At 41.7% G+C, this 24,509-nt stretch overlaps 1 protein-coding gene across 11 annotated transcripts in view; it reads left to right on the top strand.

The window, feature by feature from the left end:
- The window catches only part of SOX5 (SRY-box transcription factor 5), a 599,951-nt gene that overhangs the window by 563,900 nt on the left and 11,542 nt on the right, over positions 1-24,509 (top strand). For 8 of the 11 annotated variants that reach the window (XM_088528386.1, XM_088528388.1, XM_088528387.1 and 5 more), the window contains 3 exons: positions 4,122-4,299; positions 9,021-9,193; positions 24,369-24,477. In XM_088528386.1, coding sequence (XP_088384512.1) covers positions 4,122-4,299; positions 9,021-9,193; positions 24,369-24,477 — 460 coding nt within the window. The remainder of the gene's footprint in view (positions 1-4,121; positions 4,300-9,020; positions 9,194-24,368; positions 24,478-24,509) is intronic. The other 3 variants (XM_088528391.1, XM_088528385.1, XM_088528384.1) reach the window with 1 other exon arrangement.

Here is a 24,509-nt window from a genome sequence, read left to right as displayed (position 1 = left end):
TTCCTTTTTGCTCTGTTTCATTCTTTTCATTACGTGCTAGTAAGCACTTTGTGTTTACCTAGCATTTTACATTTTCCAAGGACCATACAAAGCTTATAAAAGCAGTGTGATGCACACTCAAAGTGCCAGCAGTATTTCTGCTTAAAGATTGTTTGTGAGGCACTTACAAAGCCTTCCTTAAATATGGTGCTTAAATATGAAAGCTCAAAGCTGTACAAATCTAGGTGTAATGAAGCTACAAAATTCCACTCTTGAGTCTCGTCTTTCCTGCTGCCCATTTACCCTCAAATGCTGCTGCGATTGGAGGGTTCTTATATTTTCTCCGCTATGTCTAGAGATCTCCTGAGAAAACCTCTAGATCAAATCAAGGACCCTGCGCTCCAGAGTTGTGATAGACTTTCCGTTCCTGGGAAGCAAACCACCGGCTCTGCCCAAAATAGCAACTATCCTGCTACTGTTGTAATGCAGGGAACTGGAGCCTCTGCACCAATGCTGCACTCTTCACTGCGTGTACTTCATTTTATTAGTCCTCCATCATGTGTTTTTGCTTATGCTTTATTCTCTGCATTTATTTATTTTTGTCTGTATTTTGTTTTGTTAGACAAATATGCTACTTTTTAAAGGAAACATTGCATAACCTTTAATCGAGATCATATTTTACTTTCATCACATCTGTGTTTATATTATTACAAGCCTTGTGGGTCTTAATGTCCTCTGCTCTAAGCAATAATCATTTTGGCTGATATATATAAATAAATGGTTGACTTTTTATTTAACTCTTAAAAAATACTGGCTTGTTCTTATCAATGGCATCTTAGAATAACTCCACATGTCAAGAAAAGGCAGGGACCAATCAATACTGGGCTTCCTTTAACAGAAAGCAAGTGCAGGGAGTTGTTCTAGATTCCATGATCCCACTGTATAAAATAAAATGTGTATTTCAGCTGTTTAAAGATGCAAGTGACCTGGAGTGAACAAGCTACCTATGATTTTTTAATTTTTGCTCTTATTTGCCCTAGCTGAAAGAATGTTAACTTGGAGAGTTATAGTAAAAACAAAGATAGGCCAACACAAAATTCTCCTCGTGGTTACGCAGGTGCAAATGAATAATGAAGACAGTGCAGTCCTCCTTGGTTTAAACTGGAATGGCACAGAATAGAAACTCATCCAGAGAGATTTCAAATTTATGTTTGCATGAAGAGAAAAGGATAAAATGTCTCACTGAGTGTAGGCATGGAGATCCTGACAGTGGTGTTCACTTTTAACCCGATGGTAGATAGTTTAGCCAGGTAGTTCAGGTTTATCCAGTTATTTTTACATTCCTGTGGGATAAATCGGTGTGTTTCTGTTGTGATAAAGGGGATGACTGAAATTCTTCTTAGCTCAGAATCCAGAAAAGAATTTCTAAACTCTCTTACTGAGTCTTTAATGTATTTGTGTTCCAAGGTGGATGTGAAAATGCTCTTTGAAACAACAGAAGTAAAAATATTATGAAGACTAAACAGTGAAATAATATCATTTTATAAATACATAGAGCTGCTTAAAATTGTTTACTTATTCTCCTTTGTAAGAACCAAGCTTGTGTGACCTCCGATTAATTTACCATTAGCCTGAACATGCAAGGAAAGCGAATGAAGAGGCAATCTGGGATGACATTTATCAGCTCTGCAACTGTCACCTTCTATTATTTCCACAAGGCCTTATGCTTCTTGGCTCCGGAGAAGGCTGTGCTGACTTGAATGAAGAAGAGCATTCTTACTACGAGGAATAGTTAGAGCATGGGCAGCTTCATCACTGGATGCCTAAGACAGAAAGGCCACTTCCCCCATCTCTAATTTAGGTTCAAGGAGACCCAAAAGACCCTAATCCTGTTGCATAGTGGACAAAACCTTGCCTTCACACCAGGATGTGGTTAAAAAAAAAAGAGAGAAAAAGTGGATTAAATGGATTGAGGAAAGGGAGGAGTGAGATAAGGGAAGGAAAGGAAAATAAACTTTCTGGGGACAGGATAGACCAGATGCTTTGCTTGTCCTAGAAAAGACAAGGCTGAAAAAACTTCTAGGAAGTTCTAGGGGGAAGATTGGGATCTGAACTAACCTCTCTTGAATTGAACTGACACAGGTTTGGGGGCAGGTTTGCGTTGCATCTTCTAAATAGACAACTTTGCTCTTGGGGAATCCTAGTCTGGCACGGGATTGCTGCATTTGGTTGGGTTGTTGATGGGTCTGAAGTTACGCTTCTGTGCAAACTACCTCTTCCTGCACTGTAGCTGCACTGCTCTGTAATTTCTCATTTGAAGTAATGGAACAGCAGGGCAAGCCCCCTTCCACTTGGCTAATAGGTAGGTCTATTTTTTGCTAACTCGGATGGATTTGTGCTTGCGTAGGGGAAAGAATAGCTTCTCAAAACATCAATTGCTTGTTGAACTGGGATAAGTTCTGGAACACCTGCGTAACCCAGAGGCTTCAGTCTGCTAGGAACCAACAAAGCAGATCTCTGCCTTCCAAGTGCCTAAGTAAGTCACTTGTGACAATGCAACATAGACTCCAGAGTCAGGTTTATCCATTGATTCCCCTCCTTTTATTGTTATGCAAAACTTGCCAACTTAACTATCACTTTAAGGAGGACAGTTTTGTCCACGGTTTTCCTGATTCATTTGTTTACTCAGCTTTATTTTTAGTTATGACTATTACAAAAGCATAAAAATAATCAAATACAATCAAAGTGCTTAGTTGAAAGCACTAGATAAAGCTTAGCTGCTTGTTTAGGGTAATTGAAAAGCTATATGCCAATGCTTTGTGGAAACAAAGGCAAATTTCTGATGGTTTGAGACATTCATTTATCTACATAGTACTTCCATGTACAACATAAAATTCCTTCTGTGCTACAGCACACCACCCTCTGTGGAAAAGAATCAGTATTATATGATAGTAGTTACTGATAGTTTAGTAGTAACTGTAGAACACTCAAACATTAGGAGTCTAATTCCAGTCTGCTTTGCATTGCTGTAAGCCAGGAGTAGTTCTACAGCAGTGAGCCTGCTCACCGCTTATGAAGATCAGAATCAACTTCTTCTGTGCCTATAGCTGCAACAAAATTGTGCAGTGGAACAACATTTAGATAAAGAATGAGTTTCCCAAGTTAAAGGTGTCAGAGGAAAGCTAAGCTAACATGTGGTGCTTGAATCTAATACCACATGCATTATCTCGGGCTACTTTAAGTTAAAATTACTATGAAAATTATTTCTAAAGTATCCCTTTTCTGTAATATATATTTCCTTTCTATATTTCTCTTTTTTTGATGGACAAACAAAAGATAACTTAGAGTTTTTAAGTATTTCATAGCACTGTGTGAATAATGAAGCCAGGTTTAAGGCTAATTCAAATTACCTTGTAAAAAAGAAGAAATGGCCCAAATTTTCTGGTTTCGTATAGTCATAATTACTAAAATCTTGAAGTCCTACTCAGAAAAAGGTGAAAATGTCTGGAGACTTTTACAGAATTATCCAGGCCATCTTTTCAAATTTTTCAGAAAGAAACGGGAAACCGTTCTTGCTCTCTTGTTCTGCCGAAAGAGAAATGTGTTTCTTATGGTACTTTTGTGCTTGCAATTCTAAGGCTTCTCAGAGGAAAACAAAAGTAAAATAACAAACAAACAAACAAAAAAGCATACTTAAGACAATTTTCCCCAGCTGTGGAGTAGAGGGCTGTTGAATTTTAAGTAAAAAAATCTTTTAGCCCTTACTTAGTTCACCTAACTTAAGCTTAAAACAACACAATAGAACAGAACTGTAAATTTACTTTTTAAATTTTCATTAACAGCGACATATATCTTACTGATGTGAACAATTTCTTCAGGGACAATTCTTACATGAAAAAGTGCAAATAGAGAATGTTCTCTAGTCCTATCATGCTAATTTTCCATCCACTGGCCATCTCAGTTACAAAGTGGCATGACAAGGTGGTATCATATTTGATCTTAATATAATATATATCATACAACCTTGCAGGTGTAGAACTTCATATGAACTGAAAACAACTGTCTTCGCTTGGGTAGTATTGTGCCAACAGCCTCTTTTTTTTTTTTTTAATAACATTGTTTTTATCTTCTGCTCATCCTAGGATGAAGTGGCCCAGCCTCTGAACCTTTCAGCCAAACCCAAGACATCTGATGGCAAATCTCCCACCTCACCCACCTCTCCTCATATGCCAACTCTGAGAATAAATAGTGGGGCCAGTTCACTAAAATCCTCTGTGCCAGCAACATTAGCTAGTCCTTCAGCCAGAGCTAACACAATAGGTAAGCTCACTTTTATTTGTCCCTCTTCCTATGCTCTAGTAGGTGTTGTTAGAGAGGGGGCATTTATCAGCCAGTGGCAGGCAGTGATGCATAAGCGTCACAGGTTGAACCTAAAAGTGCATTTATTGGGATCAGCAAAGAAACTCCCATTTTACTTCACAGTGCAGGAGGAGCATCTCAAGATTGTATGCAGAAGCCTGGGAAAACAAAAACCTGTGTTATTTGAGATGCTACATTGTCAATAACAGTCAATAAATGATGTATGTTTAATGGCCTATATCAAGAAGAGACAGATTCTACCATGACAACTTAAAAAAAAAGTGATGAATAAACTTTAACAAAAATTTCCCTGATGATTAGAAGTCTACAGATGCAAATAAGTTTTTGAAATATTACAGTTTTAATGCCTAGTCCACTGAAAAACTGTATGGGGTGTTATTTTACCTTAGTCTACTACACTAATGGCTAACTAAAACAGAAAAAAATCAACAGATTTGCTTTAAAACAAGTTTGAGGTTGTGTCTTGCAGTCTTGACTGGCTTTTTGAACATCATTCCAGAAAACAATATTACTTTTTCCTCCCATCAAAATTGTCTCTTTGCCTAAAGACCATCTAAATAATAATGGTCCTGGTGACCATTTCACAAGCACAATTTTTAAAGGAACTGTTTTTTGTGTCTGTATACGTAAATGCCTATGCACCCTGTTCCTGATCCTTCTAGTTGAAACATTTTATTGTAAGAAGTGATTTAATATAACCTGAATTAAGATTGCAGAGTGTAAATTGAAGTCTGGATGGGGAAGCAAATGTGCAGGTAGTTGTACCCTTGCTATTGTGGGACTAACTGCTCCTAAAACATCTCATATATCTCATGTTGTCCACTTTCAGAGACAGCAGAAAGAACAAAAGTAAGTGTAGGTCAGGGCTATTTCTGTGCTATCACAGTGCTGTATTTTCCTTCTCTCTGGATCTCTCACCAGCTTTTTGTAGCCCATGTTCTACCTAAATAGATAGCAGAAAGACCCACCATCATGTCTGAAGTTTAAAACGGATATAGATTCCACTTTGTTACCCTTCCGCTGTACATATATTATTATTCCTAATGTTAATGAGCATTACATATATCAGATAGAGGATAGGCTTCTGTGTCTTATACAAAGGAAAATAAACTTCTCTGGTTTGATATGTTAGAATGTATAAATGTTTCATAAATGCCCCATTGTTAATTGTTAATGGTGTTACTTAGCCCTACACTACACTCGGATAAGTAATAATGTATTTCAGCCTTAATTTGCGTGGTTCTGCTGCTGTCCATGTACTGAGTTTCTTTTTTCTTTTTTTTTCGCATTAAATCCTTTGTCTTCAGCAGAGTGAGCCTCACATTTAGATAAGGAGTTAAGCATCTGACCTGCATCTCAGTGGCAGGACATCTCTTGTTCTCTCCTTTCCAATCTTCTTTCCTTACACACCTGATATTTTTCATAGGTGTGAGACCCCTGCAATTTACTTCTTTTAACAAAATGCAGATTTTGAAATGCTGTACCTGTAATGAGTGATAATGTAATTGGATAAAAGCTGTGAGGATGAATGGAGCTTTAAAGGTCACTCTTGTAAGAAGAATTAATGCGTTATACCATTAATAAACCATGGAAAACTGTGGAGCAAAAGATAACATACTTAAGTTATTGTTAATGACATAGAGTTCACTGCTGTATATCTCCCAGCTACAAATATAGAAAGTGACTTTTTGAGGTTGCTGAGCAGTATCACTGTGCATACTGTATATATAAGATAAGCCTTCTTTAAATGTGGTGCGGGAGCAGGACAGACACAGCCTCCTTCTATGAAAAGTCTGTCCTTTACGGAGGACTCCCATAAGGTAGGGCTTGCAAACACTGTACAGAGTCTTCCTTCTCCTAACCGCTAGGTCAGATCCAACCAAAGCTGCAGCATGAAAAAGCCAGTACCATGTAGACACCCTTTGGTGACCTTGAAATACTGTGCAGGCCTTTGGAAGTTGCCTCCAAGGATGTATAGCACAAGAAGCCCGCTCCGGCTGATAGTCTCGATAGCAATTTTAGCGAAGGGGCTGACAGTTAGAAGAGGTGGAGAGGCTGGGCTGCCTTTTTACCTGGCGTTCTCCCAGGGAGGGTCCCTGCATGTGGAACCTGCAGTCGGGCGCCAGACAGCGACCGGCCCCGGGCAGCAGTCGGGGCTGAGGGTGTCAGTCCAGGGCGCGCGGGGTGTATCTGCAGCAGCTGCTGAACCCAGGCATGCAGATACGTAGCCCTCTTCTAAAGCTCTCCTTAGAGCATATAAATTATGCCACAGACTGAGCAGTCACACATGTCATGGCTTCATGTATGACTTTAAATCCAAGCGTTTCTTTTTGGGAACAGGCATATGTCCATGTACTAAAAACAGAAACAACTTCTCTCTACCCTTTGCCATTATCTACAACATCTCTGTGCTAGTTTGGCAATCCTTGTAACTAAGTGCATTTTATGTAATGCAGTTCCCCTCTCTGTCAATAATTCACCACCTACCCTAAACAACAATAATTTACATTCAACTCGCTTCTATATTAATCATTTCCCTGCACACCAGCATCTTGGCAGCTACTGAAAAACATAAGGAGTGCTTGCTTTTATTCACTGTCATGTGCCAAAGTGTCTCAAAGATAGCAGTATTCAGGAAAAGCCAAAATAGTCTGGAGAAGGGCATGAATTCCAGTTCCTAGGCAAATTCAGCTGCATTACAGATTGGAAGTATTATACCTAGCCTAATCAGGAGCACAACCAGCTTTTAACACTACTGTTTGTTTGTTTGTTTGCTTCCTTTTTAATTTATTCTGACTAGGGGCAAGCTTGATCAGGAACAGATGCAAAGTGGGGAAGAAACCAAGTGAATTGTTAAAATGGAGGTTAAAAAAAATGCAACCGGTAGCACTGTGTAGGTGCAGGTTATACCCTTCCTTATGCCAGGAGAGCTGGAATTACTCAAATTCCAGTGGCTTGGAATTACTGAACTGGGTCATTTGATAAAAGCAGTGTGGATCAAATGAATTTCATTAAAAACTCTCAGGGTTCCCGGGTACTTAGCCAAAAGCTATCTCTTAATACAATTAGCAGCACTCAAACTGCACAGAAACTTCTGCTTTTTTACTTTCTGCCAGCCGAAGCCCAGAATGCCATTCTGAGGGCAACCTACAAAGACACAATAAGAAATAACATCCCCCACCAAGTATCTTTCGAGCAGGGCAGCGCTGAACTAATCTGACATCAGCTTCTTCACCCGAAATGTTTGAAGCAGCAAGACAATGATGTCCTACGTTTTTTGGCAATCGGTGGATCAGATAGAAGAGTCTAGCAATACAACAAGGATGTGTAATCTGACATGATTAGACAAGGCTCTTTAGGAACAGAACATTCATAATTGAGACAAAGAAAGAGTATTAATAACACTTTCCTAACACGGCAGTTAGCCATTTTATATTTCCTTTCTTTAATCTTAGTGTTTTTCAACAAATCATGGGATTTAATAGCGTGTTTTGGCAGATTAGAGGATTTATGGCCCAGATGTTTTTTGTTCTAAAAATGGATTAGGGTGTAAAGTTTGCTGGAATCCATGGAACATGTTGAGGCAAGCCGGTCATTTTGTGTGTGATTAGTGCCTGCCTTCTGTCTCACAGTCCCTCCATCTGTCACAATTCGCCAATGGATCTGGTTAGATTTAGCCTCATGTCACAAACAGAAGTCCCTTTTCTGGGCAATTTCATATTACAGATTCATTTTATGCCATTTTTATGCCCTAGTTAAAAGACAGAAAGAAGTGTGTGTGCGTGCAGGCGCGTGTGTATATGTCTGTGTGTGTGTGTGTGTGTGTGAAGGGGGAGGGAGATTCATAGATATTAGCCTCTGCTTTAATGTTTGAAAAATAGACCGGGGCTCCAAGTCGGCCATCAGTATTCTATCCTACAAATCGCATGCAGATCATAATAAGTATAATCTACAGTATGCTGAAGGAAGAAAAAATGACAAAGTGTCACATTTAAAATTAAATAGTATTAGCTGTGCCGGTGATGCTTGTAACATTTTAAAAGGAAATAATTCAGTGACTACTAAGGCTAAGCCCTAGGCTGTGAATTTGCAGCAAAACAGTGGACATTTGACCTACGCTTAGCAGCATGAATAGGAGTGGGAATGTAGGTCCGTGTAGCTGTGGTTTCTTATACATTTCTGAATGACAGGTGGTGGTGGGGAGCACTCGGTGGATGAGGTTTCTCTTCCCAGCCATTATGCATTTCATTTCTATAGCAAACCACCGCCACCTGTGGTTTATTTTAATGTATTCACAAGATTTTAGAAGGGGAAGAATAAAAATGGTCTATTTTTAAGAGTTTGGGATTGCTGGCGTGATCAAAGCTTCCCCTAACTCCTATCCGGTTACATCCTGCTGCATACAAACCACAGGACTAACCTCTGTAATGTCAGGAAAATATTGAAACTAATGGGATCAAGTATCAGGACGCTGATTTTGGCACTGATGTTTCTCGTGGTTTGTATCCAGGTGGCTCGATCGTAGCCATAGCAGAATTACCAAGCAAAGACAGGTTTATGGGCTCTACCTATTAACTCTTTCTCATTAACAGTGCTAAAACCGCGGTGGATTTCGCTGACGAAAGCTAAAGTGTTTTCTTGTGACTTTCTTTTTTTTTAAGATATCCTTTCTTCTATCACGTCGTCAGGTTATTTAAATGACCACGATGCTGTTACCAAGGCAATCCAGGAGGCCCGGCAGATGAAGGAGCAACTTCGGAGGGAACAACAGGTGCTCGATGGGAAAGTGGCTGTTGTGAATAGCCTGGGTCTCAATAACTGCAGGACGGAAAAGGTCAGTTCCCGACGCCCCCCTTGCAAAGGAGATGATCTTTATCTCTGCTTACAAGCACGTAGTTTCTTCCTCTCTCCTTTTTTTTCTTTTCTCTTTTCTCTTGCTCTGTTTTCTTTTTTCCTTTCCAATAGAATAGTGGCTTCCTTCAAAAAAGCAAACAGAAGCAAAATGAAAACCACAACCAAAAAGCTGACAAGAGAGAGAGACCTGGAGACACTTGGCAGGGGGGTGATGGAGCGGGGGGAGAGTTAAAGCTCTCATGAGAAATTTGGAGGCCACTAATTCTCTGTTCCAGCCTGTCAATATGTATTATGACAAGGTGATCTTGGAAATCTCTGGGTCTAAGTAGAAATCTTGCTTTATGGAGATGCTTACATGTGTTTGTGAGATGAGCTGGATTTGAAAATATTCAAGCTTCTTTAGGAACATAAGCTTTGCTGATACTCAGGCTCAGCTTCTGGGTATTTAGCCCTACAAGGTTGTCATATATGATATTTTGTGACCATCGCAATGTAGCACTGTCAAGTCGTGTTAGATGACTTAATAAAATTGAAAAATCAGGGAATTGACAACAGAAACTGCACCAAGTATTTCTAGTGAAACTTAGAAGCAGAGGAATTGTGGGCCTGGCCACTTTCTGCCTTTGAGTTGGCTCCCTAAGCTGCACTGTAACAAAATATAGACAAAGTGAGTATTTTCTTGCAAAGCTTGTACATAGTGTAGCTGTCACACCTGTCACAGAGTGCACGATTTCCTACTGTTCTCTGGAAATCCCTGACGTCTTTCTGTGCGCTGGCCCAGCTTACAGAGGGTAAATGGACCTGCCAGTCCTTTAGCTGCTGCCTTTACAGTGAGATGTCCTTGTAATACTGCCAGCTAAGATACATACTCAAACTCTTGTGTGCATCTCAACTTTATCTATTTAGCAAGACTTTTTCTTGAACTCCACTTTCCCCTGCAATATTTTCTGAGATGAAACAGAATCGTGCAATACAACTGAGAAGACTCTTGCTTTTGGTGTAAACCGAATATTACTGAAGCCTCTTCCAGTGGCTTTTCACTGTAAGGCCTTTTGTGAATCACTGAGATGATAGCCCAATAAATAGAATGAATAAAAATGATCAGCTATTTAGCAGAAACTTCAAAGTCGGTCATCCTAGGAAGCTCGTGAGTCAAACAATATTGTCCAGAATGAGCAGATTGCTAATTTGGATAGCTTTCCATTTTCCTTGTTTTTTTTAGATGGAGTTTGATCAATAAGCTGTGAGAAGCCAGCAGTCTGGGTAATGAATGTTAAATGTACGTGTGAGTCTCTCACTACTGTACTTTTTTCATCAGCCTATCCTGGGTGTAAATGATGTAGAAATTACTCCAATTTCATGCACTTTCTTGAGAGGAAGGGGAAGCTAAAAAGAGGTCAGTGTAATAGGTATCTGGCACTATACACAATCTCTTTTAGAAGAATAAGAGCCTTGGTATGGGGCGAGAGAAAGAAAGAGAGGGATGGAGCATGTTTACGGCATTTCATATAGAAGAGTACCAGAAGGGAAAAGGGGAAAGCAGAGTGTCAGATATAAGAAGAAGTGATCACAAGCACAAAGGAATTTATATTCAAATATTTAAGCATTCTTGAAAGGATGCTCGGAGCAGAAATTTCTTTTCTCTGCTCCCCATGTAGAAATGACTTTAACACTCAGCCAGATGCTAATGCAAAGTGACTCAAGCTATTCCTCGCAAGCATAGCTAAATTGCCGTTATTTGTTAAGCACATTGAATTCAGCTGTGGATACAGCAGTTGGTTGCATTCAGAAAGCATCTGTACCCTCTTTTTTTTTTTTTTTTTAATCCTCCAAAGCAGAGACAACTCTACCTATCTCCCCCCTCTCCTCCCCTGTGCTGGCTGGGAATTGTCAAGTGACAACCGACCAAATCCTTTTGGACAGGAAGCCTTCATCCTGAGTTCTATATACTTGCAAAGCAGGCCTTGTGGTTGGATCAGGAAGCCCATTAAAAGCACTTTGATGGTATGGAAATTCATCTTCATGAAGCACCCAGGCCCCTAAGCAGCATGCTGTTTAGCTGTGGTTACAGATCAGTCATTCACATCGGAGGGCAGTAATTGTGCTGACGGCTTGTACGGCAATAGAAGTACATAAAATAATCCCAGGCCCTCCACCATGGCACTGCGAGTTAATCTTCTTTAATACAGATCAGCTGTTGTTCTAACACATGACTTTATGCTGGCTCTAGTGACTCTGCACAGCCTTTTGATTAAGTAACAGGAGTGGAACCATCTGCATTCACTTTATTCTGTTACTTCCCTATTGTTGGGATTCTCCTTACCCCTTCTGTTTTCACTTCTCACCCTCGAACCACGTCGAAGTTTATTTTATTTTCCTTTCTAATTCAGGCCTCCTGGTGGGCTTGCACAAGGCAGAGAGTTATTTTACATGGTAGCAGGAGGAAAAACATTGCATTTGCTGGATTAGAGGTTTTTTTTTTTTTTTTTTCCAAAGCAACACTAGGGCTTGGAGGTTTTGAGAAAATAAATGCCAAAACTTTTATCAGGGAGGCACTCTTTTATTTTTGCTATTTATCTGTTTGCTTGTTTGTTTAATGTGGAGACAGGGAAGGATAAAACTGAATCTGATCTGTCCTAGATGAGAGTGGCATTTTGGCTTGCTGGGTGACTACTTAAAGGTAATAGTCCCGGCCGAATGGTTGCCCAGAGTACCCAGCATCTCCCAAGCTGAGGGATGTCTGTCTCTTGCGTTTGGCCAACAGAGGAAAAAGTCAAAGGCAGTGAAGTTTGGGTGCCCGTTCCTGCCTGCCACGTATGTTTTAGTCCTTCCACTAACTATCCAGGTGGGACGTTCAGATCCAGAGAAGCACCTGAGTTCTCCAGAGCTTCCTGACTTTATGATCTAGGGCTCTCGTTAAATTTTTCTCCCTGACAAGGAGCAGGATCTGAGAGGAAGGCAAGTGGTGCCTTATTTATTAGATTCTGTTCCAAATATGCTTTTTTCCAGTCTGCAAGGAAAAGGATAGTTGGGAAAGGTGGGTAGTGAGAAATAGAGGATGTTACAGTGTAGCCACTAAGGGTTTGGGCTCAGAAGCTCCGAACGCTGCCTGGTGGTTTAGCTGCAGCCCCCTGAGCTTCTCAGACACGGTGTTTGCCTGCCGGTTGCTTGCTGACAGTGAGATTTTGTGGGGGCTGTCAGGGAGCAAAAAGAGGATTAGTCTAATATTTAGCCGTGTGTACATAGGCACACTCTTGCATAAAAATGTACGTTATGTCTACACTGATGTATAGATGATGCAGAGAGTGATCCCAGACGTTGTGGACAACAAACACCGGTCTGGGGGTATCCAGAATTTTCCTCCATTCTTTGCTGCCACGGTTAGTGTTACAGAGCTCACCCTGAGGCTGGTGGAGTTTTTTGTTGTGTTGATCATAACTGCTCTAGCTTTCAGATCTGAACTTGCCAATTAGCAATTGCTAGGGATGTATGGGTTCAGGACTCGAAACCACCTTGGTGAATCACTTTATTAAAGCCCAGAGGCATTTTCCACATGTGTCCATGATCCATTATCTAGCTTTCATGTTCCCGAGATGGGTTCCCTGTGGATGGGCAGACCTGTCAGCTGTAAGGCAATAGTCAAGCAGGAATTTTGCTGAGGCTGGAGGGATGCTGTGTAAAAGGAGTCACAAATGGGAAAGGATTTTCTAAAGTGACTAGGATGATTTGGGTGAGTCACTTTATGGGCATCCAGCTTGGACCATCTTAAGCGATTTGATTTTCAGAGGCTTTCAGGAAAAACTATGAGCATCATGAACATAGATTTTACTGAAACCTATTTTAATTGCAAATGCAATAAAACATATTTTTACTTTACTTTTCTTGGAAACATTTCAATGTATAAACGAGAAGTGTGTGTATATGTTTTTCTGGTTTCTTGGAAACCCAGGAGCACAGTTTTACTTGTAATTGCCATCTCCAGTTAATTATAGCTTGATATGTACTATACATAAGCAGCGTTACCTTTTTATACATGTTGCTTAGTGTGCAGATTGTCACCTAGTGCAAACAGCACAACGGGCGGCGGCAGCAGCAGCCCGTGGCCTCTGGTCTGGTTCCGTCCCCAAGCTGCTGCGAACAGGACGCGCTCAGACAGCGAGGAGCAGCGGGAGCGTGCGGGCTGCAGGGCACCCGTCCACACCGCCAGCGCCGGCACGCGCAAAGCGAGCCCCTCATTTCCCAGTGAGACTCAACATTTACGTGTGTGCCCTGGTAACTGTAAAAGAGGGGGAAAAGAAAGGAGAAAGGGGGTGTGAAAGCAGCTGCTTGAGCATGTGTAGGTGCGCGCTGGTGCAAGCACAGGTACTGATCTTTGAGTGCTGGTGCCTGCTGAGGAAGACGCCAGCAGCTGCCACGGCTGTGTGAGGAGAAGCAGCAGCGCAGGCATTTCCCGCACGCATACGAGCGCAGCCGTGCTCGTGGCGTGCTCTGGGAGGAGTGCGTGTGAACACATCCCGTGCTTTAGATAAAGCCAGGATACAAGTTCTCTCTCCTACTGCTAGGAGCTTGTCCTCTTAAAAGGCTCTGACATGCGCTTGTCTGCTGGGCTGTAACTAAACAGCTATTTGTAAGAATATTTATTCCAGCACCATAAGCAGGAACCTGTTTTACTCCTCTCGTGCTCCTGGCAGGCCAGGTTCAGGATGCCTCTCCTCCCGTCGCCCCCCGCCGCTGCCGCCCCCACCTCTCCCTCTTCCCTTTAACAGAGTGCCAAACGTGGAATGACAGTGACCAATGTTGACTTAATGTGGCTGTTTAATAATGAAAAAAGTGTGTCAGTTCCAGCGTTAGTTACAAATGGCAGTAAGTATATCGGGTGGCAGCCCTGTAATAATTTTACATCCATCATTCCTTCCTGATGCCTCGCTGGCTGCCTGATGGATGGGGCTGGCTGAGTTAACCCTTAAGAAACTGCCGTGATCTGCTGAGCTGCAGTGAATTCTGTCCCTGCGCTCCCCTAGGGGAGGGGGGACATTAAGACTCTTAAACCAGCAGATCCTGCTGCCTTTTTAGGGAGAGAGCTGGAGATCGCTTTACTAATGGCATAGCAGAGGAGCCGTTTTAACACATGGGATTTACGTTTCTCCTGCAGTGGAGAATTTTAAAAAACATACCTTTTTTTTTCCTCCTCAAATGACTACATTTGAAATAGAAAGTCAGGAAGGAACTGGAGGAGAGATGGGCAGAAGGGAGAAGAGCTGGGAAAACAGTCTTCCCCACTGCTCACTGCAGACCCTGCCGCTCTGTGGGTCCAGCTGTAGTGAATAAGTGGCAAGGGTTGCAACTGGGTAGAACAGAACGTGGGGCGAGTTGGGCTTCCCAAAGGGGAAGAACCTCCTGGAAATAAGTGGAGATACGCAGTACTTACATAATCATAAACCAAATCACTTTCTGAAAGCTAAACCCTATTCGTTTCCATAATCTCCACAGTATTTCACTAGAAGAATACTTTAGCTTTTTGGCTAGGAAAGACTCTAGTACCTACAGACGTTACACGCACACACGCCACACTTACCCCTGCAAATTCAGCAGACAGGTAATTTGTCCTGTAATTTGTAGGCCACTCTATTCCTGCCTGGCTTGTAAAACACTGGAAAGATGATCAGGGAAACCCTTTGGTTCCCTTCCCACACCGGGCAAAGAGATCCTTCTGCTTGGAATAACGGTTATAGGATGTGGGGACCAGGGAGCGTATAGAGCACGAGACCCGTACAAAACCTAAAGCACCCTGCAACAGGAACGTTAGCACGTTATCTGAACAACCGCATGTCCACTTCTTACCCCTTCCCTGCCCTCTTCTTAATTTTCTCCTATGGAGACTGTCTGCCAGCAGAAATTCTGTATGCAGGGTGCAGTCCCCCGTGTTAATGCAATCAACACAGGGCAGACAGGTTTCCAAAAGGCTGACAACAGGGCGAGCAGGTATTATGTCATGGGCCATCCATCACTGCCTGTGCCAGCCCTTCGCCAAGCCCCATCAGCACTCTGAGCAGCATCACTCGAAGTACAGGAGGCCTCTGCTCAATGAAGCTGCTCTATCTATTGTAATTTCTCTTGAAGCAGTTTTTTTCCAAATTTAATTAAAAACACATGTCAAGTTTCACGCTGCAAAGATCAAAATTGTTTTTGCCCAGCATTGGTAACTAAGCATTAAACATTTTGATTTGCTTCAGCTTAAAGTTTATTCTTTTTTTTCATTTCTCTTTTTTTTTTCTTTTATTTTTTACCCTCCTTGCCATTTGCTTTGTGGAGCTTGTGTATATTTATATTTACAGCCTCTGCATTTAATGGCCACATGCCTTATTTTCACAGATGGCCAGTGGAAGACTCCCCCTCCCCCTTCTTCTTTTAGTAAAGCCTGCTTTTGGTTTTGCTACTTTTGTCACAGTGCCACTACTCACAGTTAGCAAGTGCCTACGCATGGGAGGGAGAGACTCTGCAACGAAGATGGTTTTTTATTCCCCCAGGGATTTTAGTTCTTTTTTTTTAGAACACTTCTGTTTTTATTTTCTTCCGATTGACCATCATCTGCTGAATGTCCAGATATATTTTTAAAAGAACGAGTAAGAATGCATGTGGGTCTGTGTTTAATACATCATTATGGTGGGGATGCATGGGCAGGGTAAGCTAATAAAAAAATTAAACACACAGAGGGAGTGACAAATCCTGCCCACAGATGTGTGCATAAAACTCCCATTGAAGTCAAGGAGAGCAGCACGCAGCCAGGCAAGGGAAGAGCCCTGGATCCTTGCAGCTGTCAAAGTCCAAATGGGAATGCAACTCTTTCACTCCGAAGGACAAACACTGGAAAGATTTGCAGGCTAGTGTGGATAAGGGAGGACTGCAGCTGCTTGTACCGTAGAGGACATCATATTAAGCCCAATGAAGATGGATTACCTTCCTCCCCCCAAGTCATACCATTGATTTGGGATTCTTTTTATTTCTTCTCAGCTTTTTAAGTTTTCAGCTTTGCCCTACAGTCGCTAGAGCTAATTTCTTCCTGGGGTTCTGTTATGTTCTTGCACGAACACACGACCGAAGAGGACAGGGTGTTAGGGACGTGCGTGGGTACCAGTGCCGCGTCCTTCCGCAGCGCTACGAGGCAAGACCTGATTCTCCTCCTGTGGAACTGAACCCCCCAAAGTCAGGGGATACAAAGCTATTGCAACTGGAATGGGAATCATGTCCACTCACTCTTCTGCCAGCCTGCGTGTTCTGCCAGCCCTAGAATGCAAATACTCATTTAGCTGAACACCCAACATGTCTTGCATGTTTTGAGGGCACAGAATTTTACCTTTAATTCTATCGATGCCCATGCTGGGGAGTGTACAAACTAAATCCTGCTTCGCGACCAAGAAAATATGATTTTCTTAGGAAATAGCCTAAAATGACATGTGAACTTCTTTGTTAGGCTTGAAAGAACTGTAGGCAAAGGCGCAGTAGCGTTCACTGTTTTAATATCTTCTAAGGAAAAAATGAGCAGAAGATTCATCAGAATCTGCATCTCGGTAATGCTGCCATGCAGTTAAGCCACTCATTGGTAGTAAACAACTGCCAGGAACACAGAGCCTGCTTTTTTAAAACAACATTTTCTTTATGTTGTGTGCAGAGCATCTTTCCCAGGATGTCTTATGTGGGTTGTGATTCTCATCTCGTTTCATTTTTGGTCTACTGTATCTTTTCCCTGCTTAACCTTTCCTGTCTCACAGACCAGCTGTCATGGCACTTCCTGACTTGCTCTGAAATCCCTCATTTGCGTTTGCATGGCAAGTTTTGTCCCGAGATCTCAAAACTTGTCATGAAGGTGGGACAATGTCAGGAGCCTCATCCCAATTAGCTAGAGAAACTAACATGCAAAGCTCCCAAACAGTTCAAAGTTAAGAGAGCACGTGAGCCCAGAAAGCAGCCTGGAGGAGAAACTGGGTCATGTAACTCTTAGCCTATTTGCGATGAGCGGATTACAGCTGGATCTGGTTGAGGTCAGTGCATGCTTCAGCACTGTGAAAATTCCTGTAGAGAAGAAGTAGTGGCTCATCGTTCAGCTTTACTTTTGCTTTCCTTTTTATTTCTTCTTTAAAATAATGGACTAGCCCAGCCCTACCCATCTTTCCATTTGAAAGTCTTGACAACCACTATCTTGCAGAACTCATAACCAAAGAAAAGGAGATTGTGTCTTCACTTCCTGTAGAAATGCTGAATTTCACCCGTTTGTTTCCAAGTAATACACTTTGCTGAGGAAGTCAGTCTTTGGTGGAGTTAGATATTTTTAAAAAGAAAAGTCTTGGGGACTTGACTCTGAGTGTTCCAAGTTTTTAAGGATTTTTCTTGGTTTTATTTCAGTGTGTGCTGTCTTGCCTTCAGTACTTTGAAAGCTAGTGGCTTGAGAACCCTTAGAAACTGAGCACCCATATTCACAAAGTATGGCAAAAAATGACTATACAAATTTCAGAAAAAAAACTGTTATTGGCCATCTATTCCTAAGAGGAGAATAGTTAAATGTCTGGATCTATTAACCCTATCCTTTTTTTTTTTTTTTTTTTTTCCCTAGAAAGCTGATAGGACACCTCTCCACTGAGTCCCTATTAGCATTTCATATAGATTACAAATCAGATATAATGATTCCCAGTTGGTGTTGAACCAACCTGGATTTCAATATACACAGTAAACCAAGAAGATAGATACAATCCTTTACCGAATGATGTAGTCTCAGTTAAGACTGAATATAACCATTTGGAAACAAGTACCACCAAATCAGCAAGAGCCCTGAATAAAGGGTGTTATTTTATTTTCTTTTTTCTAATGCTGCTTTTAGGTTCTGTGGGTGGATTATTCCACGGAAAAGAGAGATGTCAGTTAAGCGAGACTGAAAATGCTGAGGGGGTGGTGGGTGCATTGTTTCTTCATGCTCAACTTTGATGCAACAACAACAAAAAAATCTCCCAAATGATAAATTGCTGTGACATTATAAATAATCTTTCATCTTCTTTGGTGGTCCACGGAGTTTATATAATTGGAAGGCTAAATCCGTCTTTGTTGTTTCTTCCCTTTTCATTAGTACAGTAGAAGACTATAAAATTGTGCAGCCAGAAGGAGTTTAACAATTACTGAGTCAACATTTGAAAGTCTTGCTCTATTTTATCATTTCATGCATGTGCTTTTTATGAGTTTTACAGCCCTGCAAGCGTTACTTAAGTAAGGTCTACTGTACTGGTGGGTCTGTAACTGCTCTTATTTTTATTTGGTTTTGCTTTCCCTGGTAACATGGGTCCTTAACAAGAATACCAGTTCCACGATCATGAAGAAGTGATGAGCTTGAGGCTCTGCTTTTGAGAGGAGATTCAGGAGTGCTAATTTTAGTTCCTAAAAATATTGTAAGATAGGACCTCTGGCTAGTCATGTAATCTGGGCCTCAGTTTCCCATCCAGTAAACAAGAGTATTAAAACTGCTTTTCTGTGTGAAATTATATATATATGTATTCATGATGAAAAGCACTTAGATGGTAGGATCTGCTATGCATAAAAGCCTATAACCAAATAGAACATTCTTCCCAAAATTTCTCTTATGGCAATTATAGCTTTGCCATGATCTGGGCTGTAACATAAACAGCATTCACAGCATATACTTTGAAGGGCCATGGCATTAATGTAGAGGATTAGAGCCTGGCTTGCAAATAACTGATTGTGGACAAACTTCTGGGCACAGGTGTCGATATTGCCAGAGGCTCCCGCAAGTTCTTCCAGCTTCTGTCATGTATAATGCCAACCTACATCGTGTTCTGCGTTTTGAAAGCATGTGGAGGGAGAAAACTTCGTAACACAGGCTCCTGAGATGTTTAATGTTGCCAGAGGCTGAAGAATTTCACAGAAAGATTAGTTTTAAAAAGTCTTCTCAAAGAAAAAAAAGTCATCTCAAATCAGATGTAGGATAAAAGAGTCTTCACCTTTTTCATAAGCTACGAAAAATATCATGTCGAATGGTTAGTAACTGGCACCGCTGATTAGTGTGTCTGATAAGTAAAGACGTGATTTCTGTAGTAAACAGAAGTGAACTTTCATTGCAGGATCCTGCTCCAGCAGCTCATTTGCCTCGAACTTTACTTTTTGTTCCCGTTGACCAAGTTACGTGTCTGAGCTCTTGCTGTTTGTTGGCACTCGCTGAGAGAAGCCTTCTGACTCAGCACTGCAAAGCACATGAGATGGTGCCACAAGCCCTGCTCAACAGTATGAGATAAAAACTGCCTTCTCAGAACTCAGTCTTCATGAAAACACTTTTTAGATGCTAGACATGAATTCCTCCCACAGAACAGAATGGTAAATACCTGGATAAACTGATCTTGCAGGGGAAAAGAAGGGACACCATAAAAACACTTCCACTTTGCTATTCTAGGCTGGCTGTATCTTTGTGGGCATGAAACTTAGATGAAAAGTATTTGCATCGAGGTGATGGGGGTAGGGGTAGGGGAGTAGAAAAGTGAAGAGTGGACAGCTTCATTAAAACTGCTAACCTTGAATTATGCAATCGGAAAAAAAGCTCTTGCCAAAATGTAATTCTAACTGAGTTCAGAGCGCTGTCAGTGTTTGCCAGATAGCCCAGCCAAGAGGATGTCTCAAAGAGGGGGAGGAAGGACCCATTGCCATATGCCCAGCATTCCCAGTGCTCGGAAGGAATTACGGAGTCCTTCAGGCATGGAGGCACGTCCCCATTCTGAGGTACCTACTGAGCCCTGGTACCAAGGTCCCACGCATGGCAGGGGCAGCAGGGGGGAAAAGGGATCCAAGAAATACATCCAAGTGTCCCTATTTCTCAAGCCTTCCAAGGTTTTGATTCACATTTGTACAGTAGTGGGAGGAGTTCTGGCAAAGATTATGAGGTTGTTCTACATATGTTTTGACTCTTCTTGTTTTATGTTTCTTCTATGAAAGAGACTGCAACCAAGTTCTTGTCATTTATAGATCAATGTTTTGTTAAGCTATGACAGCTATCCATGACAGAGAGCCAAGTAACTTTTGTAGCTGACCACAAAACCGAGTCTGACTTGCAGTGCTTAGTCATTTATACTTTTTATATATACATATATATATGTATGTATTTGCTACATGCCACATTCTGAGTGTGTTTTCTTTCTTTGTTCTCTTAAATATAATTAGAAAATTGCTAGCAGCTCTGCTACAGATCATTCTTCTCCAACAGGTTGCTTTCTTTGATTAGTAAAGTCTTTGAAATTTCTTATCGCATTGTGGCTATTGGTGAGAGCTGTCTGGTTATTCTTTGAACAATGGGGATCTGTAGGATTGTGCTCCACAGTATTATCTATCTATCTTCTCTGGTTTGCCTGTTAGATTTTGAAATTATCCAGACAACAGAGATCTCGGTCTCCTGCATCTAATAGAAATGACCATTAGGACAGCTTGCCTCAAACTGTGCCTGAATTTTTCATAGACTCGGAGGCTGAAGAGGAGAAGGATGTTTTAAGATGTCTATTCAGGCTTTTGGGGACAGATCCAAAATTCAGAAATTTGAAAGAAAGAGAATCACTTCATCTTCAGCAAGAGTTCCCTTGTCTGCAAGAGCAGAAGTGTTCCTTACCGTCTTCCTCTGCTTTCTGTGCTTGTCTCACAAGCCAGCCTTTTCACCTCTTTTCTGGGTCTGCCCAGCCTTGCCAGCTCTTCCCAGAGCCCCAGTGTTACTGGTTCATGGCTGTGTTTGATGCCACCCATGCATTGCCCTTGTCATGAATAGCACTGATAGCTTCAGGGTGTGGGGCAAAGCTAAAGAGAAAGGATTATCATACTGCTTATTTCCTTCTCAGCTTTTGGATCTCATCACCTCAACTCTCCCTTTCTTTCTATGCCTGGTAGACACACATAGAGCTTGATGTAATGATGAGGTAGGTTTAAGGCCCGATGCAGCGCAGTGTGCAGGAATGTGCCACTGTTTCCTCAGTGCTAATGCTGTGTAACAACTGCTTTATTAGAAGTTTGCTGCTGCACCCAACATACATGTAGCCCATCTGTTATCACGGGGTGATACTGCAGCTTGCTACTGTTTACACCACTACTGCACCACAAAGGAGTGGTGACAGTTTGCAGAATGTGTAATCTGCAACCAAATTAAGATAATGAGGACAAATAGATCCTCTTTTTGTGTAGGCCCGAACCCATTGTGTGCATCTGTCTGAAGTTATTAAATAGGTTGTGTGTGAGGAGGCTGCTCTAGCATTGTCAGCATGTCGTAAGTCAATTTGGGGTCGGGGAGGAAATGTGTTTTTCCCTTTGTTTCTTTGAAGCTTCCATGAATACTTTCTTCCTAAACTGAAAGATGTGAGAGAGCTGCTTCCATCAAACGGGATGCTGTAACCCATCAACTCCTCTCTTTAAGCAAAACACAATGTAGGAATGCTACAGGAATTATTTATTTATTTGCTGATTTATGCTTGCTTCCTTTTGAATGTTCTGTAATTATAAGCATTTCTGTAAGTAAGGCTGGGGGAAAATCTGCAGCAGTGTATTTAATCGGAAGAGTGTAGGACTGGAAATCAGGACTGCCACTAGTTAAATAGTCTGTTTTTTATATCCTTCCCATTCTCATAGCACATGAGTGTCTCTGCTGTGTTTCTGTTTCTCTAATACCGTTACAGGAAAGCTTTGGGAGAGAGCAGGCCTTACTCTTCTCTGAGCCTGAATTTACACAGAAAAGTAAAGCAGGCTGCTTTGGCATCCTCTGTTTCAAGGGCAACATCCCGCAGAAATTTTTAACCTTCTGCCTTATAGTCTCACTGCCTAGTCCCAATAGTTATTGCCTGAATTATTTTATAATTCTGTGTGTTTAAGAAGCAGGAGGCCAACTGACAGCTTGTTGAAAGCAGGGACTCCCTGATCACTCATGTTCCAAGCGTCTAGAGCGTGAGCTCCGCGCCATGAGCGCAGCACGCTCCTCGCATCCCCTCTTCCATCATGCCTTCACCCTCTCGCTCCGACCAGCCTGACCGCCCCTCCAAATGCAGAACTTCTCCTGAGATGGATAGCAGCAGAGCATCTGCAGCTTGTTAAGTCAAATGCTGATAAACGAGCCGTACCCCCGGCCTACCTCGCAGACAGCCCGCCGGAGCGTTCCCTGACCTCAAGGCTCAGTCAGACCGTGGTGGTGGGATGCGGTTCGGAATGGAACCGCCTTCAGCAGCAGCATTTACTGCATATAGAAAAAGCTGTTAAGCCTGTGCCCTTTGCACTTGCAGCTCTGTTTCTCTAAGAGGTTTATACATGATTCAAAAAAAATCTGCAAAAGATTCCTTCCTATCATAAGCCAAAGGAGTATATTCTCTTGCATTTTACGCTAGTCAAAGCATTTTTAAATGGCGGCTGACCTAAAGAATGTTGAACTCTTATCATTGTGAAATCAGTGGCAATTATTTTTTTTAAGAAAAAAAAATGTTGCAATGATCTGAGATCCATTTGGAGTGATGTGGAGTCAACCCATGACTTTCAGACTGCTCACAGGCTGCTTTGGCAATGAGAGCTAAGTTAAACCCAGCTGGCGAGCTACATGCCCGAGAAGTTCAGGTGCTCGTCCACAGCATCTCCAAGCTCTCTGGGTCTGCACTGTGTGGTGACATTGCAGCAACCCTCTGGGTTGTGATCGGCAGACTCTGCCAGAGTGTGTGATTTCCATGAAAACACCTGGAGGATCATGTGTCCTGCAGCGTTTCAGCGGTGATCGGTGTGGTTATGGGGAGAGCCCAGGGAGCACAAAGCTGAAGCACAGCAAGAAAGAAAGTGCAGAAAAACGAAGTTAACCTGATGTCCCTAAACTGTATGTGAGTGCACCAAGCTGAACAGATTGGCCTCATTTCTAAATCTTTCAAGAAAAGCTCCATGAAATGAATTCTATGAATTCGAACTGTTCCTTGAATTGCAGATGCAGGACATCACATTCAGGAAGCATTTTACTGTTCATATTGTTCCCTTTTCTGTTTTCTTCTATAATACAACCCAGTGACAGTATTAGGCTACACAGAATAGCTGTAAAGTCTGTAGTTGCCATGTGAAATCTGAGAGTTTTTTAACTTGCTGATATTTTACAGTCATCAGGAATGGAACAGATCAACAAAACAGCAGTATTTCTTTCAGGAAGAAGCTCAAAAGGATTTTTTTCAACTGGAGCCACTTTATGATAATTCAGTATCATGTCATTTTTCTTAGCTTTGCGAAAGGCACAGTGCCTAACATTTTGAAATGTTAGTATTGCTTTCCCGAAAGATTTATTTTTAAACATATGATTGTCAGGAAGATAGAGTGTTTGTGAGCAATCTGCATAGGGCAAACACAAACAGTTGGAAAATGGAACACCTTTGTGTTTGTGAAGTTAAACAGTTCAGAAGGAAGGGAGGTGTTTTGAGGAGAACACTGGAATTAATTGCCCTGGCATGTTGTTCTGGCAATGTCTTTCGACACCCCTGCAGCCTGACAGATTAATTGGCAGCGCTCACTATCCTGTTGCAATCCAGGGTTCACAGATAGTTCTCAGTACATGAGTGACGGACGAGGTGTTAGGAGGGCTGGGCAAGAACACCAACCTCTGCACAGATCTTGTGCTTCATTCACGTTGACCCTTTCCCGAGGTCTGGTTCAAAAAGAGTTTTTTTTTTTTTTTTTTTTTTTTTGGCCTGCAAATTGCCTGTGTCTTTGCACTTTCGATTTTGGTCTGAAAATAGTAGAACAATAAATATGTTGCAAAAGAGCATGTATCATCTAAATTTCCAGGCCAGCTCTACAGACTCAGGGATGCAGAGAGTTGAAGTATTCTTCAGATGTGAATCCAGTTCTATCATGCTTAACTAAACCAATTTTTTCAACACTGACGGTTGCTCATGGCTAGCTAATAAGCACATTTTTAAAAGGGCATCATAGAGTACGCAACTCTATCCATTCCAGAAAAAAAAACAGTGGCGTGTTCTTAAGTAAGTACCTGGCTCAGTAAACTGTTCTGAATTAATTGTTATCCATCTTCCCTGTCAACCTTCTCAATTACCTATGAACTTTGTGGTTGCAATACTTAATGATTTTCCATATAAAATCCTGTCATCTTCCCCGCGTAGGACAAAACAACACTGGAGACCCTGACTCAGCAACTGGCAGTAAAACAGAGTGAAGACGGGAAGTTTAGCCACGCAATGATGGATTTCAACATGAGTGGAGATTCTGACGGTCAGTACAAACGGCTTACCCTTATTTCCAGT

Source organism: Tinamus guttatus, unplaced genomic scaffold (assembly GCF_059628265.1).
Source record: "Tinamus guttatus ecotype Peru unplaced genomic scaffold, ASM5962826v1 Tinamus_guttatus_pri_ptg000308l, whole genome shotgun sequence".
Lineage (NCBI taxonomy): Eukaryota > Metazoa > Chordata > Aves > Tinamiformes > Tinamidae > Tinamus > Tinamus guttatus.
The sequence above is the reverse complement of the archived record's forward strand: the minus strand, read 5'-3'. Positions and strand labels throughout refer to the sequence as shown.